The 16988-nt window shown below is 36.0% G+C and overlaps 1 protein-coding gene across 1 annotated transcript in view; it reads right to left on the bottom strand.

Annotated features, from left to right (window-relative positions):
• LOC125878243 (ABC transporter C family member 2-like) overlaps positions 1–16988 on the bottom strand; it is a 32637-nt gene that overhangs the window by 2106 nt on the left and 13543 nt on the right. Inside the window, exons 11-25 of the mRNA XM_049559451.1 lie at positions 16766–16840; positions 15815–15922; positions 13600–13734; positions 12366–12472; positions 12183–12276; positions 11514–11681; positions 10482–10622; positions 8391–8591; positions 8176–8274; positions 7884–8036; positions 7327–7712; positions 4763–4943; positions 4276–4599; positions 3050–3806; positions 1655–1776 (exon numbers count right to left, since the gene is read on the bottom strand). Of these exons, the coding sequence (XP_049415408.1) occupies positions 1655–1776; positions 3050–3806; positions 4276–4599; positions 4763–4943; positions 7327–7712; positions 7884–8036; positions 8176–8274; positions 8391–8591; positions 10482–10622; positions 11514–11681; positions 12183–12276; positions 12366–12472; positions 13600–13734; positions 15815–15922; positions 16766–16840 (3051 nt within the window). The remainder of the gene's footprint in view (positions 1–1654; positions 1777–3049; positions 3807–4275; positions 4600–4762; positions 4944–7326; positions 7713–7883; positions 8037–8175; positions 8275–8390; positions 8592–10481; positions 10623–11513; positions 11682–12182; positions 12277–12365; positions 12473–13599; positions 13735–15814; positions 15923–16765; positions 16841–16988) is intronic.

The raw sequence follows: 16988 nt of genomic DNA on the forward strand, positions 1-16988 counted from the left end.
CTATTTGAAACGTGCTTTGTAAATTGTAATATAGTGCACTTTTTTTTTTTGAGGCTGGTAACTTTGTAACATAGTGCATTTGGATATAGCATAACCAATATAACTTTCATTTTTCCTCTTTGATAAATAATAGCCCGAGTGACATCCAATAATATCACCATATATAATACACTTTCTCTTATCCTCTATCTGGCTCTTAAGTTTAAATCAAGATATTCGTTCAAAGCAAGTTGACTCTACCATAAAATGGAACGGTTATTCTTTTCCATGTGACACAAGTTGTTCTCTTAAATTGTAGTCTTCGTCCTTTATTCATGATACTGCCCTGATATCATTACATTTTATTCAACAAAGTTCACTTAAAAGAGTTCAAATAGACGTACATCGCCGAATTTTGTACCAATGTTTCGCATTTTTAAAATCAAATATTCCATTGTTTCATTTTATATAATGGGTATTTAACAGCGCATGAAGTTTAAAATTATATAACTGGTATTTAACAGCACGTGAAGTTTAAAATTATATAATGGGTATTTAACAGCGCATGAAGTTTAAAATTTTATGCTGATTTATCTATTATGCTAGTGGTAAAGGAAAAAAAATATAGAAGTAGTCGTTGAAAAGTTAGTTTGATAGAGAAAACATCATATTGAAGTTCAAAATTTGAATAACTAAATGAATCTGAATTCTAGTAAGATAGGAAAGTTGTGTGAGTAATATTGTTAGTAAAATGGTGTCAAAACAATTTAAGACGTTTCAAATTACTAAAGTGATAGGTAAGTTGGACCGGAGGGAGTAGTACCTTTGATCTAGTCTATGAATCCTAAAATTATATTTTACTACCTTTTAGTTGTGATTTCAAACCACAAGTAGCTAATTAGATTCTAGTAAAGCAACTGCATTATAGAATAGAAAAAGCATGAATCTAGGCAGAAAGCATCTTATCAATAGAATTTCCATTTATACATGATCTACGCACAGGTAGCAATTTGTTTTAAATTGTTCTCGTTACCTCTAATGGGCAAAAGATCCCACAACAACATACCTAGTGTAATCCCACAAGTGGGGTCACGAGACGGTAAAATGTACGCATACTTTACCCCTACCTTTGTGGGTAAGAGAGATTTACGGTATGATGGGTTCATGCGTATATCATTGGTCCTACTTTTATTAACATAAACATTAACCAGACGGGCGGCATATATGGGTCACAACCACTCGCTAGCAGCGAAAGCTCTTCGATTCTCTACCAAGATCGCAAAAGTTCTGATACCATGTGAGAAATATTGGAAAAGAACATAATTGAATTATGTATCTACATTATTACATTGAGATCCTATCTATAGACACTACATTACAATCCTTTTCCAACCAAGTAGGATTCCATATACTATTCTTATTCCTATTCTAAATAGGATTGTATATACTATTCTTATTCCTATTCCCATTATAATACTTCCTTTAAATGAAATGATGTATTTCACCTACTGTACTCTTTCTTCTCATATGAATAAAATAATATCTTCTCATTTAAAAAATCTACTTAGTAATGATTTCGAGAAAGAGAACTGGTTGAACTAAATGAGTTTTCTGCATAGAATGCAAACTATCAATTGTAGCAAACTTATAAATAAGTAAAGCAACAAGAACAAACCTCGGCATCGAGACCCAAAGAGTTCCTCCTGATAACGTCCTTTAGGTGCGCACGTTCTAGAGACTCCCAGAGGTCAGCATCATTGTGCTCATTGAATGGATCAAGATTAAATCTCACGGTCCCTGGCCAAAAAACATGAGGATTGTTGAGATAGAAGATGCTTAATGGTGGTCAGTAGGTTGTTAGTCAATTCAGGCCAACCCCGAAAATGAGGAACATATTTTATTTAAATTATATGCAGACCAACTAGAAGAATTTTGCTAGTAGCATATATTCCTATAGTTATTTTTAGCATTCACCCATTTAAAATTTCTTATAGAATGGTCCTGGAGATTTTCATTTAATATTCTCTGTTAACTGTCCAAAGGAGCCAAGGAAATAACGAGTCAAAAAAGAAGCAGCTACAAGCGACTGTTAAGAAAATAACAGATCCTGCCACCCAAGGCCCATTAGAAGTTTCTTCCATTCTTTCCCCCCTACTTATCTCTCCTACCTCCCGGTCCCAGCGGCTCCTTCCCCTCCCATGTTCCAATCATGTTGATTACAAATAAGCCAAGTATATGCAAGGTACTAAGCACTTCTAGCATAGAACTAGAAATTCTGCAATATAAACAAATATATATGAGAGCTGTGGTCTTTGGTCTCTAAATTATAAATCTCTCTTATATGATCATATGCACCATCAAGCAAAAGACCAGTAAAAGAGCGACTGATTTGTCAGCGAAAATTAGAAGAAAGAGAACAATTCAGATTTATATAAAGTTCATTTGTGGCTAAGCTAGAAATGTGAGGTAAGAACACGTAGTATATTAAGTAGGCAAGAGAGACGTGACTCAGCATTGTCAGCAACTCTTTGTAAAATTCTCAAAGCTTTTTGCTTTGAGGGGAACAAAGTAGGAGGAGGCTATCTCTTCTATTATTATACCAGCAGCCATTTACAAGAATTTATGCAAGAGTTTCGGGGAGAAATGTCAAAGAAATGACAGGGAGATTCATCTTAGAAAAATATCAGCAGTAAACGTACAGTGTTAAATGGACCTTGGACCTAACTCACACCCCAAAAGCTAGCTCATGAGGGGCGAATTGTCCAAGACGATAGGAGTCCAAAAATATTTGACAATGTCCATGGGCTTTGTGGATCAAGAAAGACTTAAGTCAGACGGGAAACAGACAGAATGTGGAAGGTTGACAATATACTTCCTAGAAGTCGCTAGCATTTTACTCTCCAGAAGTCTGTTCACAGTTCAGTAACAAGTGTGTCCAGCCCAATAGCAGAATCACATGTGCATGATTATCTTCAAGCAACTTGATTTGAACTATAAAGATAATGACATCTATAAAGACAAACCTCCATCCACAGAAAATTGGAGACTGAGAACAAATACAAAATAATACCTGAGAACAAAACTGGTGCTTGCGGTATAATACCAAGAACCTTCCGTAGATCTGTAAGTCCAAACTTTGAAACATCAAAACCATCTATTAATATCCTTCCTCTTTCAAGTTCTACAAGTCGGAACAAAGCATTAAACATGCTAGATTTTCCAGCTCCAGTCCTGCCAACTACTCCGACTTTGTCACTCGGAGAAATTGTGAAGGATATACCATGCAAAACAGGAGGAAGTTCGGGCCTGTAACGTAAGACAACGTTCTCAAATTGAATGGATCCTGCTGAAGGCCATCCAGGAGGAGGACGACTGCCCTCAATTATGGATGGACCTTCTGATGGTAACTCTATATACGTTCCAACTCGCTCGACGGCATTTAAGCTATTCTCAGCCAAACTTGCAAGTCTCAGTACAGCAGTTAACAAGCTTGTGATATTAAGGGCATAACTGAGAAGCAAACCCATTGTTGAGGCAAAGGCCTCCTGGTTTTCTGCCCTTCCATTCTGCATCACAGCAAATGTTGCAGTAAGCCAGATCATAACACCCCCTACAGTCTCCAGACGGATCGCAAGCCATCGATTTCCACTCATGGTCACAAGTGTAAACCTGATATTGTTATCCACTGACTTCCCATTGATGTTGGCCATTCGATCATAAGCTTTATATGCACGAATAGTTGCAAGACCATTTAGCGCTTCACCAAATTGTGCATAGACAGGAGACCTGGAGATGGAATCCAAACGCTTCACCTCACGAGCAGTGCTCTGCAAGTTACAGGTTGTTTTGAGCGAATAATAAGTAGAATTAAAATAGAAAAGGGACAAAAATCAAAGTGAAAAAACCAAAGGGGAGGCTTAATTGAAGTTAATCCATCCACCAATTGCAATCAGCCAGACACAAGTTAAGGTAACATATCCATTTTCATTAACCAAGATTATTTTCACTCCCCTCCACTAGAGGACTCAAAAATGGCACATAACATGACCAGGACATGTCAGGGTGCAACTTTATTCAAATAGTATGGGCAAGATAATTAAACGAAATTATGGACCAAGTATGTGTGATGCATCCTGAGTAATGACAATTGCTAGTTTTTATTCAGAAAGAGTAACCTCATGCTTAGATCTCAATAAAATGAACGCATGAGCATACTGGACACATTATTATAAAACAGTTGAAATTAGATCTCAGAAACATGAAATATAAAAGATAGAGTATTAGTTTTCCACATACCTGATAATATAAATAGGCTCCGTAAAAAAGGACCAACAACGGCATTATTGCCCATAAAGACATGGTACTCACTATACCAATTAGGACAAATGTTGAGATAAGCTGAAACACCTGGCCCAGGAACATGCTTACAAAGGGTGCAACACTTCTATCTATGTCCCCTATATCCTTGGCAAACCTGTTGATAATCCTCCCAAGTGGATTTGTGTGGAAGAAGACCATTGGAGCTCTTAAAATAGAATTAAGCATAGCATCATGCAACATCTTGGCGGCATAAAGACTTGATGTGATCAGCCAAAATGAATTCATGAGAGTTACCATAACCTGATATGCAAATAATATAGACAATATTTAGAAGAAAAAAAATTTCCCCTCGTTAGATAATGAAGTCTACTGACTTATTCAGCATACAAGAACATCAAAAATATCTTGAATCAGTAGGAAGAAAACAGAGACAGACAAAAGCTAAGAGCTAATGATTACATACTTGACCAAGAGACAAAAGTGAATAAATCAGATTGTAAAAGCCAGCACTATATCTCGTTGAACTACTTTGGTCAGTCCAAAAACTTAACCATGTGCTACTCCCAACACGGAGAGCTTCTATCAAGAAATAGCACATAAATAGAACAAGAACCACCCAAGAACCTCCCAAAGCATTTTTGTACCTGCAACATGAGTTGAAAACAACCTAAATCAGTACACAAAGGCATGTGATAACAATAGGCTTGGAAAATGCTGATGTATAACAAAGAATGTAACTTCTTTAAAATTCGCTCTAACTTGAAGAATTAGTTTGATTCTCCCTATAAAAATAGTAAAGCAACAAGGGGCACTTCTGTTTAAAAGAAAATTTTCCATGGAGAAGATTTCATTGACTGTTCAAATCCTAGCGGAGACAAAAACATCAAGTTATTTTTTTGTTGCTGGTAGGAGGTAGCTTTATCTATAATAATCCACATTTTAAGGTTTATTTGATAATTTAAATAAAAGAAAAGAAAATGAGAATCGAGAAAAGTAAGAAAAAAGAGTGGCCCAAGCTCAAAAAGGAAAAAGAGCTAAAGACGTGAGAAATTAAAAATTGGCAGACGCAGAACGCAAGATAAGAAAAAGAGGAAAACATAGTGAGAGAAATGAAAAGAAAGGGAGAAAAAATGGAGAAAAGCAGAGAAAAAAATAGGGATTTTCAACCCAAAGTATCAAGGTAATGACTCTAATCTGTTATTTTAGTTTATTATGTGATTATGAGAAGATTTTTACGGTGGAAACATGGAGAAATTACGAGGAATTGAGAAAGCTTAGTCCTAGGTTTCTTCAACTTCAATCATTGATTTCAAAGGGAAAATGCTACAAAAAATGATTTTGGATTAGTGTCCTAGAATCATCTCACCGATGAAAATCTGGTTGTGGTCATGGTTTGGGAAATCTGACCCACTGACTGGAGTTGACTTTTTGGGTTAACCTTTGACCATGGATTCGACTGGCTCCAAAAATAAAGAGAATTTTCACCCAAGGGTTTTTGACCATTCTAAATCCATTTTTAAGTAATTTACGGTGATCCAAGAGCGTAGTTCTGCTTTATCAAAAAAGGGTGCTTGAGTTGTTAATTAGAGGTAAGTGAGACGGTAAGCTTTGATATTTGCTTTTCAAAACCTACTTTAAAAATGTGTTTTGTATGTTAGTCCATGTGTTTGGACAAGCATGTGCTTGGCAAAAATTGATGGTCTTTGACCAACCGCAAATGTATTATTTTGTGACAAAATATTAAAGTATTTAATAAGTGAATTGTGGTGTGGCCTTGTGCCATGGCGTTGGTATCATTCCTTCTTTGTTGTGCTATATATACTATAAGTTAGGGGCATACACATGCTGCCATAATATGTTTGGGGCATACACATCCTGCCATGATATGTTAGGGGGCTAAACATGTTGTGGTATACTTTGGGGGCATTATATATGTTGCCGTGGATTGTTGGGGCGTTGTGTTAATTTCCCTCACTGTTGTTTATGGCAAGTCCTCAGTGTAAATTATGTTAAGATATGTGTGCCAGCTGCACTTTTCTTTGGACCTTATTGAGTATTACATTATGATATAATTCATGTGTATATTATTTTTGTGCTCGTTGTGTGCTTGTATTTTCTAGAACTTGTTCTAGGAGTACTCAAAGGGTTGAGGATCCTACTGGGATATATTTACGTATAACTCACTGCTTACTTGCATGTCCATGCAGATACTATTGGTGACAACGAAGCTTACAGTTGACGAGTTCGCTAGAGTTGATCTATTTATTGAGGTGAACAGTCGCATTGTTTGTGGAGGCTACCAGAAGCGTCTTTATCATTTATTTGTTGATGTCATTACTTTTGGGATTTCACATGCGGGTCTTGGTCTTTTGTAATTCTCTTAGATGCTCCATGGTTTAGTGTGGGATTTGGGTAAGAGTTTTAAAATTATATTTTTAAGAACCTAATTGTTAGTGATTAATATCATATTGTTTGGGACTTATTCAATTTGGTAAATGCTGCAAAATAATGGTTATGGTATGGAAATTGGGCTCGCCTGACCAGTGGTGTGTGTCGGGCGCCAATCACGTCTATGGGGTATTTTTGGGACATGACAATATCTCATGAAATTAGTCCAGGTGCATGCAAGCTGGCCCGGACAGCACGGTTATTAAAAAAAACTGTCTTCAAACTGGACAAAAGCTTTAATATGTAGTCCTCATTCTTGACACATAAAGCATATCAGGATAGAATGAAATGAGAGCTCTTAAAGATTGGATATGGAACTCACAGTTAAGCAAATTTATCAGTCAAGATAATAAATACCGGAAATGCTTGCCTGTGAAACCTTTTCTACACGAGTGTCTTAGAATTGAAAGGTGTTTAGCTACCTCCACACAAACTGAAATCCCCTTCCTCTCTCTCTCTCTCTCTATGTATATATGTGTGTGTGTGTGTGTGTACACATATATATACATACACACACACACATAGATTTATGTAGAAAACTGAAAAGGTTGTATAAACTTTAGCCAGTATCGATCTTACCTCATTAGAACATTTGAGCTCACTACACCAGTTTCCCGTTCCTCTTGCTTGATAAGAACAGATTTTCCTTCTTTCTTATCTTTTCCAACTTCTTTAGCTACCCCAGTGGCTTCACCATTAACAACAGGTTTTGAAGATTTGTCATTGTCATTTTCATCGTCATCATTTTCCTTCTCTTCTGTATACTCTTCCATTTTCCCCGCATTTTCCATCAGTTTCTGAAATAGTATCCCGTTATTTGAGAGATATTCAAAGGTTCCTTCCTCTTTCACCATACCATCATGCACCAGTATGATTTTGTCCACTTGTGAAAGAAAGTGTAGCTGGTTTGTGACTAAAACTCTGGTTTTTCCTTTCAGTTCTCCCTTGATGCACCTTTCAAAAACCTGGTAATCATTCATTACAACAAGTGTTTATACATAGGAATTACAGTTGCCACAAAACTATATAGTCAAAACATTTCAGAAACATAGTGCATCAGGAAAATGTAACAAAAACAAAAAGTGAAAGAATCTTGCTTTGGATCCCTCATGTTTTCATCAAAGTAAAATGGTTACCTGACGGCCCACATCAGCATCCAAAGCACTTAAAGGGTCGTCAAATATGCAAACATCAGAATCAGAATAAACAGCCCTAGCCATGGAAACTCGTTGCTTCTGCCCTCCACTAATATTGACACCCCGTTCACCAATTTCAGTGAGATCACCACCCTAGACCAAAACGCAATTAAAAGTTGAGCAAGACACTAGAGAAAGATTGTCCTTATTGAAAAATAAAAACAAAAAAAGATTGTAAGGAAGATAACTATCTAAAATATATTGATTAGATAACTTTTGCAGGTATGCTTACTGGAAGCAATTCAAGGTCATGCTGCAATGCGGTCACATCGATGGCCCTATCATACCTTGCAGCATCAATTGCAGAACCAAACAGTATGTTGTCACGTACCTGTAGAACGTAAATATGCACTTCAAGTGATATACGATACCAAATATCTTTAGTCAAAAGCACCTATAAGATGAACCTTCACGCCTAAGTATGTTACGCTTAAACAGGGCACTTACTGTTGCATTAAAAATCCATGAAACTTGTGGTACATAAGCAACTGTTCCTCTTACGACAACCATTGAATCAGTAATGGCAGGAACCTCTCCAAGCATTGCCGAGATTAGCGATGTCTTTCCTTCTCCAGTGCCCCCAACAATAGCTACCAAACTACCAACTGGGATATCCAAATTGATATTTGACAATGTTGGTTTTTCTGCCTGAACATTGCAAGATAACAGTAAGTCCACTAATTTCCAAATTTAGCAAAAAAAGGAACAGAATGCAGAATCTCGATCTAGTGCAGAAGCAAAATATCGAGCAATGATCATATCATGTTGTTAGCTAGTTTGGATTAAACAATTGCTCAAAGAACTAAAATTTGGAGAAATCAATTAGATGGAACTTATGTGTAATAATCATACGGCCCTTCATATTGCATCAAATCCAATATTTTATGAAAGGACTAAGCACATTGAAATTGATTGTCACTTCGTCAGATTAAAGATACTCTTAGGAGATGTTGTTACGAAATTTTTGAAGTCAGGTGATCAACTTGCACATATTTTCACCAAGTCCCTCATTGTTCCCTCATATTAGTTACGTCTATAACAAGCTCGATACATATGACTTATATGCACTAGCTTGAGGGGTAGGGTTAGAAGTGGAATAGGAATAAGATTGCATATAGTTTGCTACATGGAAAAAAACATAATGTAGTTATGAATAGGGCTCAGTTTAATAATGTAGTCAGCAAATTTATTTATTTTTGGGTAAATAATGTAGTCAGCACAATTCATTAACACTTTTCTCCTTTATTCCTCACACAAATATCCTGCACCTAACTAAATGTGGTACAAGATAGCATCATTCTTTTTTCTTTTTTTTTTGACAAGGTTAAGGTTGAAGATAGCATCATTCTCTTAGGACACCGTGGCAAAATCACAAAGCAACAAGCTATTTGCTCAAGCATACTCCATCCACATCACTTCCCAGCATACCAGATCAATTCCAAGGAGCTGCAGTACCAGATAATGTTCAAATTTTATTTGTTCCCCAAAGAATGACGAGAACCAAATTCATTAACAATGTATAATGTGCTACCAAGTAGTCGTGATTGTGGAAGTAAATAGTTGAGGTCATAGTGTATTTTTTGAGAAAAGCTAACTTGTATTATAAACACAGGACTACAGGACATTCTCCAGTAAATACTTACAATCAGATATACAAAAGTATTGTTGTTTTCCTATGAACTCATTAAGGACTCTAAGATACTAGGGATATCCTCATCTTCATGAGGATATTTATGTTTACACCAAAAGTAGAAAGGAGCTAAACATTTCAGCTTCATCTTCTCCATAGAGCAGCTCTTGTTCTCAAAATATCTCATAGTGTATTGAAAAAGGAATTAAATTACTTGGAGAGGATCTTTCAGGAAAGCAAAAACAATTATGCAAGATATGTAAGGTTTCCGGAGAAGGATAGGATTTTCATATGAAGCTATGAACAAATTCCTTAAAGAGAGGAAGAAAACTGTTAAATTAGGTCTTAGGCCTAACTCACACTCCAAAAGCTTAGCTCAAAGGGAGGAGGATTGCCCAAGCCTTATAAAGAGTCCACCCATCTCATTAACCACCAATGTGGGACTTTTGTCATTCTTTAACACCCCACCTCACACCCAGTGCTTAACATCTGGTGCGTGGGCATTTTGATTTTTGGGGGCCCCAACATTGGGTTAGATGGGTCCTGCTCTGATACCATGTTAAATTAGGTCTTAGGCCTAACTCACACCCCAAAAGCTAGCTCAAAGGGAGGAGGATTGCCCAAGCCTTAAAAAGAGTCCACCCATTTCATTAACCACCAATGTGGGACTTTTGTCATACTTTAACAAAAACGAGAAAAGGGGAAAGAGGGAGGTGTACCTATTTATGAACAAATGTATATCTACTTATACTTTATTCTTTTTTTCCTTCTGATAAGTATATGTTATGTCTTTAGCCACTTCTGTTTATGTGAAAAAACATAGGAGGCAGCTAAAGGCTACCATAATTTTGTTTGCAACTAAGTGTATTTTTTTCCTGGCAACAAAAGACATTGACTAATCTGCAAACCTTTGATTCCCATGAAAAGCATCCATTCTTGATTGAAATTGCTGGAAGTCCAGGCTCAAGAGGTGGATTTGGAAGAAGTATCCTCTCTTCAGCTAAGAGAAGCTCTTCTAGACGTTTCAACGATACGTTTGCATTAACAACCTGCAAAATGCAGAACATATGTGGAACTATGTAAATTAAACAAACAGCTGAATGAAGGATGATCCCATAGATTTTGCTTTCCCTTGCTCATGTAAAAAATTTAAGAAAAAGTTCAAAGAGAAAAAAAGAGGAAAAGGAAAAAAAGAATGCTAGTTCCTCTTTTCTCAACATGCATTGAATGTTTCGCTGTTATTGTACAACTCAATAGAATTAATGAAGTACGAAGTGCATACGAAATATTGTCACCACAACAATTCTTGAGTAAAAAGAAAAACTGACATTGTTATAATCTTACAGAATAGAAAAAGGTCAAGCAAGAATGAAAAGGTGGCATAATTTATTTTATTTTTAAATCAGAGACTTAAAGGTGACATATTTAACCAGCCACCTTTTCGGTGATAAGCCAATAAGGTAGAATAAAAATAAACACATCAGCGCATCCGACAATATATTTGGTGATTAAAAATGTTAGTTATTGGCCATTATGGCGAGTTTTCAAAAGGACAAGTCTCTGGCATCTAAACATTATTCGCCTAAACACATAACATTAGTATCTGATAATGACCTCACTGCTGACTAATTTTAGCTATGACCTAAAATTAAGATGGTTAGAAATGACAAATAATTTGTTCAATTCTCCCCTTTTTCTTTATTTTCATGGGGAGGGGTGGTTTTAGGAGAGACATTTGATTGTATAGAAAATGAAACAATACTCAAGCACGACGAATCAACTACCAATTAGTCTATCTTCTAACAGGCTAGAATAAATGATACAACAGGTATTCTTCAAAAACAGATCCAGCAAATCGAGAGTTCTTCAATAATTGAAAAAGGCGGTGACGCTATTTATATCCCGTATCAGAATGTGAATAAACATTTGACAAAGAGAACCTGTGTTATTATATTAGGAAGCATGAAGAGCGGAAAACGCAACACTGCGAACAACGATAGAGATGTAAATGCCCTTGCTGGTGTTAGATCTCCTCCGAGTAGGGAGAACACGCCAAATGAGATGACAATCACCACAACAGGAATACTGTTCAGAATGAAGCTATTTAACTGAAATGAATAAAAACAAAGAGGATATAAGACTCAAGTCAAGAGGAAAAAAATGAAGGAGAAATCAAGAATGATAAGTAATTTTTCAATAGCAGTATTGGTATTCCTTTCTTCTAACAGCAAAGACCAGCTGTGTGCGAAGGTGAAGCAAACTGTTTGCATTCAGGCAGTTTTGTTTATATATATATAAATGTGTAAATATATGGTCTTAGGTTAGGGGCATGATGCTACTCGACACTCCAAAGATGCTACCGCATCTGTGTCGGATCCTCCAAAAAAAGCACTACTTTTGGAGTACCAAACATGCACCTGGTGTTAATTTTTAAGATCCCGAGCACCATAATGAGGGGTAGTATAGTTGATTCAAGCTTTACTCTTGGGGTAATACAACATATTGCAACTCTGCTTAACCTCCACAGAAGGCACAATAATATTTCCTTTCTGGAAAAAACACAATTCATGCTTCTGGTTAATTTGAAACAGAAAAGTCTCACAACATACCGCTCCTAGTAATTGTGCTTTCCTATACCAAGACAGCTCCTCATTTCGAACATCTTGAACCTTGGACTGGAAACTATTCTCCCATGCATAAGATCTGAAAAATTCATATCACTACAGTTATAAATCATTGAACTGGATAGTACATTTAGGGGTTTCAAACATGCTTCTGCGAATGAACTATACTTGACTGTGTCCATTGCAGCCAATACTTCATTCATGAGACCAATTCTCTTGTCTGTTCGCTGTAATCCTTCTTTCGTCAGTTTCTGCATCTTGCTTATAACAAATGTCTGCATAACCCAAATATTTTTTCATTAAAGACGATAGCAAGAGAACTTATCAAAAAAGAAAAGGAAAATAGCAAGACAATCCTGTGACATGGGAATGGAGGATATCAAGAATAGTTGTGCATACTCTAAGCACACAAAAAATGGAACAAGTAGAAAAAGAAAATGAACACTGAATTTACAAGAATTAAATAGTTTTGTACCTAAATTCTATGCAGTCCTTTTTTTTAATCAGGTAAATTAAGAATTTCTTTGATAAATGTATCCAGTAGATCCTGAATTACAAGCTATTCCACAAACAAAAAAGAGTATGCAATCTATTCTGAGCGATATAAGGCAGTGAATCCTTTACCAGTGAAAATATGGGCGAGACTTTTCAAACTACAGGTAATGGATATAATAGGGTACCAGTCCTGCTCAAACTACGGGTAATGATATATTAGAGTACAAGTCCTGCTAAAGGATATTCTACGTCTGCATAGGAAATTCTTTACTGCAAACATATGAACCATCAATACCCTACAATCGGCACCTTTGATTCCAGTCAACATGGAAAATAGAGCTGTTACTTGTATCCATCACGATCTCTCACTAAATACCCTCAACATCAAGCACTCATATGTGAACCTCCTCCTTTACTGTATAGGATTGCATCAGACCGGTTTTCTTGGGCATAAGTGATACTTTAGCCATTAAGATATTTGTCGGTGCCTTAAAAGTAACCACTATTACTTTAAATGATTTACTAGCATAGTTTTTGAACACATGTCATATTCCAGTCATGTAAATGACTTTCACAATGACCCATGTTGAGTAAAATTATCTATTATCTTTATACAAATTGTATGGGCTGTTTCCCCTATTGCATAATTATATTATATTTGATAACCTTCAACTGAATAAAAACCATTTTGGATAATCCTATTAGCATAAGCACATGATCCAAAAGAACTCGGGTGTAAAAGCATTTGCCTTTAATTACAGAAACAACTCCTTTTCTTCTTGTTGCTAGAAAGTGCTCTCCTAAGCATTATCCTCCAAATTCAGGTACAAAATAAAAAAGTGGAAATATCTTCAAGACAAATGTTCAAATGTTGTAAAGTGAGGAGAGGAAAAGTAAAGCTCCTTACCTGTATGGGAAACATAAGAACCAACAAAAGTGCACCAATAAGAGCTGCAACCCCCAAAAGCTGGTAAAGAAGAACCAATGCAACAATGATCCGAAGAGGAGCTGACCAAATAGTATGAAGTGACTGACATATTTGCTGGAGAAATAAGAAAGGCACCAATGTCAACACAGCAAAACAATCACATCTAAAACGGGATTTTAATTAGTCTAGGCACAGAGAAATTAATAGGATATGCATCATCTTCGCACAAGGATGTTCACTGCCATCTCTTTACACACCCTATGAGATCCAGAAGCTTCAATTTCAGAGAAATTCAGGTTGAGAAAACATGTAGGGTAGTAGAAAAGGAACGAAAATGATTGGGAAATAGAAGAGAAAAATGACACTGTAAGGTCCTCCTTGATAACACTCAAGGTATCACAAAGTAGTCCATCAGGCTTTTGGCTCAGAGAGAAGGAGTGAAGCATATCAGTGGGATTATCTACAGGGAGACACGTGAGTGATTTTCTAGATAATGTGATTCATGATGTTGTTACCTATATTGAGCATGCTCATCAGAAGACGGTCAATACTATTGATGTTGTGTATGGACTCAAGAGACAGAGTAGAACTTTCTATGGTAAACCCATCAAGAAAATCTAGAATACGATTCCAGCATGATTTTCCCGAAGGAACAGCAGATGTTTTGATGGTTTATTAACTACTAATCCAATACTCAAGTCTAAATGTATTTTGTTATTCTATAGTTGGTGCAAGCGCTCCCCTGTAAATTCCCCCAAGACCTTTTTGGATTTTGTTAGCTCCCTAGAGCTATAGCTAGTATGTTTTGGAGCCAACACCTTTTTTTTATATAATTTAGCATCCTTCTGTTCTTTTATTTTGCATCTTCTTGATGCCATCAATGAAATTTCTTTACTTCATTAATAAAAACAAGAATGATTACTATGGTTGCCAAGGGATATTTTTTTGTTGGGGACTCTATTTTGGTGTGATTAGTGTGGTTTCTTATAGGAGCCATAGTAGTAATATTGGTTGTTTTGTAAGTTGGAATTGGTGAAAGTTGTTTTAGAACTTTGGATATTTGCTCTATTTCAAGGAATCTTACTGACTGATTCAGTTTCAGAAAAACAAAAACAAGAAAAGTCATTCGGTGGTGGTACACAAATGCATCAAATGGTAATAATATTGTGTTCAGTAGATGGGTGTACCATTTCGAATACTCCCATATGCGAAAGTTAAAAGAATCAGGTCCATGTGTGCGGGTTGCATTAAGATATATGAATACATAAAATTTGCTTCATTAGAAGTTAAAATTTTATCAAAAAAAATAAAATTTTAACTTCTAATGAAGCAAATTTTATGTATTCATATATCTTAATGCAACCCGCACACATGGACCTGATTCTTTTAACTTTCGCATATGGGAGTATTCTGTGTAATGGTACGCACTGAACTTTTAACCCAGAAACTGTGTACTTTTATACCATGTTAAATTGTGTACCTCATCGAAAGTGTAAACTTATAGAGGAAGAAAAACTTAAATATTTATTCCATCTGCCAATGTATTCAGTCAACCTTCTATGCTCCCAAAGGAGAGTTATCATCAAGTCTGAGATCTAGCAAAAGACATACTAGCTAGCACAAGCAAAGCAGTCAGTATCTTAAGATGCATTTCCATGCAAGTCTCCAGTGACATATCTTATCCTTATGTATTTAGTGCGTAAATTCAATTATATCCTGTGACAGGATTCTGAATTTTCCTGGATAGCATCTAATTCAGGATGGTTCATGCCTGGAATGGTTGTAATATTGATAGAGAGATGAAAAACAAAATTACTTTCAAGGATTCAGTTTGATTGTCATAAATTTTTTTGTACTTCTGTAAATTGATTTTTCTACATGACAACAACAACATACCAAGTGTAGTCCCACAAGTTGGGGCTTCTAGCATACTTTATCTCTCATAAATAAGCAATAAGTGTCCATTCTCAAGCATTTTTTGTATGCATTTTAGTGATGTTATGCTATGTTGCTCAGACTCTTCAAAAATGTCAACGGGTGCATGTCGAATTCGCCAAAAGTAGTGTATATTTGGAAAATCCGACACGGGTGCGGCAATCTCTTATCCAGCTAGAAAGTAATGTCATCGAATATTCAACTTGTAAAAAAAAGACTGCAGAACCAAATAATATCAGCAGTAATACAACCAACATGCCTGAAGTGCTTCAGAATCTGTTGTCATCAAGTTGGTTATCTTTCCCGACGCAAAATTTTTCCGACTTTCATGGGTCAACCTCAAAGACTTCCGGAAAACTGCTGCAATCTACAAAAGCAATTGGACATAATCATAATCCTTCCACCCGCTCATCAACAATGATCTATAAATTCTATAATTAGATGGGAACTAGTTGATAAGTTCTATATTCTATATTAGCAAGGACACAGAAAGATGCTGCTGTTAACATATAAGGAGTCTACAAGAAGCAATGAGTAAACTAATCTAATAACTCAAAAACAAGCAACAAGATGATGCATAAATACAAGTCATATCAAGAGGCCACTTTGACTCATATAAGTCATATCAATAGTCACATTAAAAGACAGTTCCAACAGATGACCTGACAAAGTATTTCCAATACGAGGAAATTTTAATGCTTAGTCTAGAAATTGATCTACATTCTACAGAACCTCTGTAATGTACCAAAATTGGACAAAAAAGAAATTGGCTTTAATGGGTAAAAGAAATTACTTGGTTGAAACATTAGCATATACCTACAGTCTATTTTGTGTTAGGTGACTATGGGCAAAACATAATTCAAATAAACAAGGACTGTGGCCAAAACATAATTATAAGTACAGGAGACGGTGCTTCCTACGAATCCTGATAGCTCCTAAATAAGAAAGATCTGAGAGCCAAGCATTGCATGTTAGGTAAAACATAAAGGAAAAAGAATAAGCATCATAACAAATACTAACTATCACTTGAAATTATACTTCATATATAAGGGAGCACAGAAAATGGAAACAGAGAAGGACGAAGAAGATTGGTGATATATCCAAATTGTGTCACATAATTCAACAATACAAAAATCAATGTCACCTCTAGATGTAACCTAGGCAAAGCAAAGAAGAGGGGATTATAGAATGTAGAAGGAATCTGAATTACCAAAGTAGATCTCAGGCGATATCCAACACGCATGACATTCTGAAAATACTGAGCTTCACAGAGAACACCAACCACCTAGAAGAAAATTTGTACTCAAATAGTGTCAGAACCACAGTTACATATTGAAATAGCGTCAGCCAGAGGCCGTGAGAGGAAGAGAGTCAGCTAAAGTTATTTAAGAGAAAAACTAAGGTTCTAATCACACTCTCAGTAGGTAAAAAAA

The sequence above is a fragment of the Solanum stenotomum genome, chromosome 10, assembly GCF_019186545.1.
Source record: "Solanum stenotomum isolate F172 chromosome 10, ASM1918654v1, whole genome shotgun sequence".
In the NCBI taxonomy this organism is placed as follows: Eukaryota; Viridiplantae; Streptophyta; class Magnoliopsida; order Solanales; family Solanaceae; genus Solanum; species Solanum stenotomum.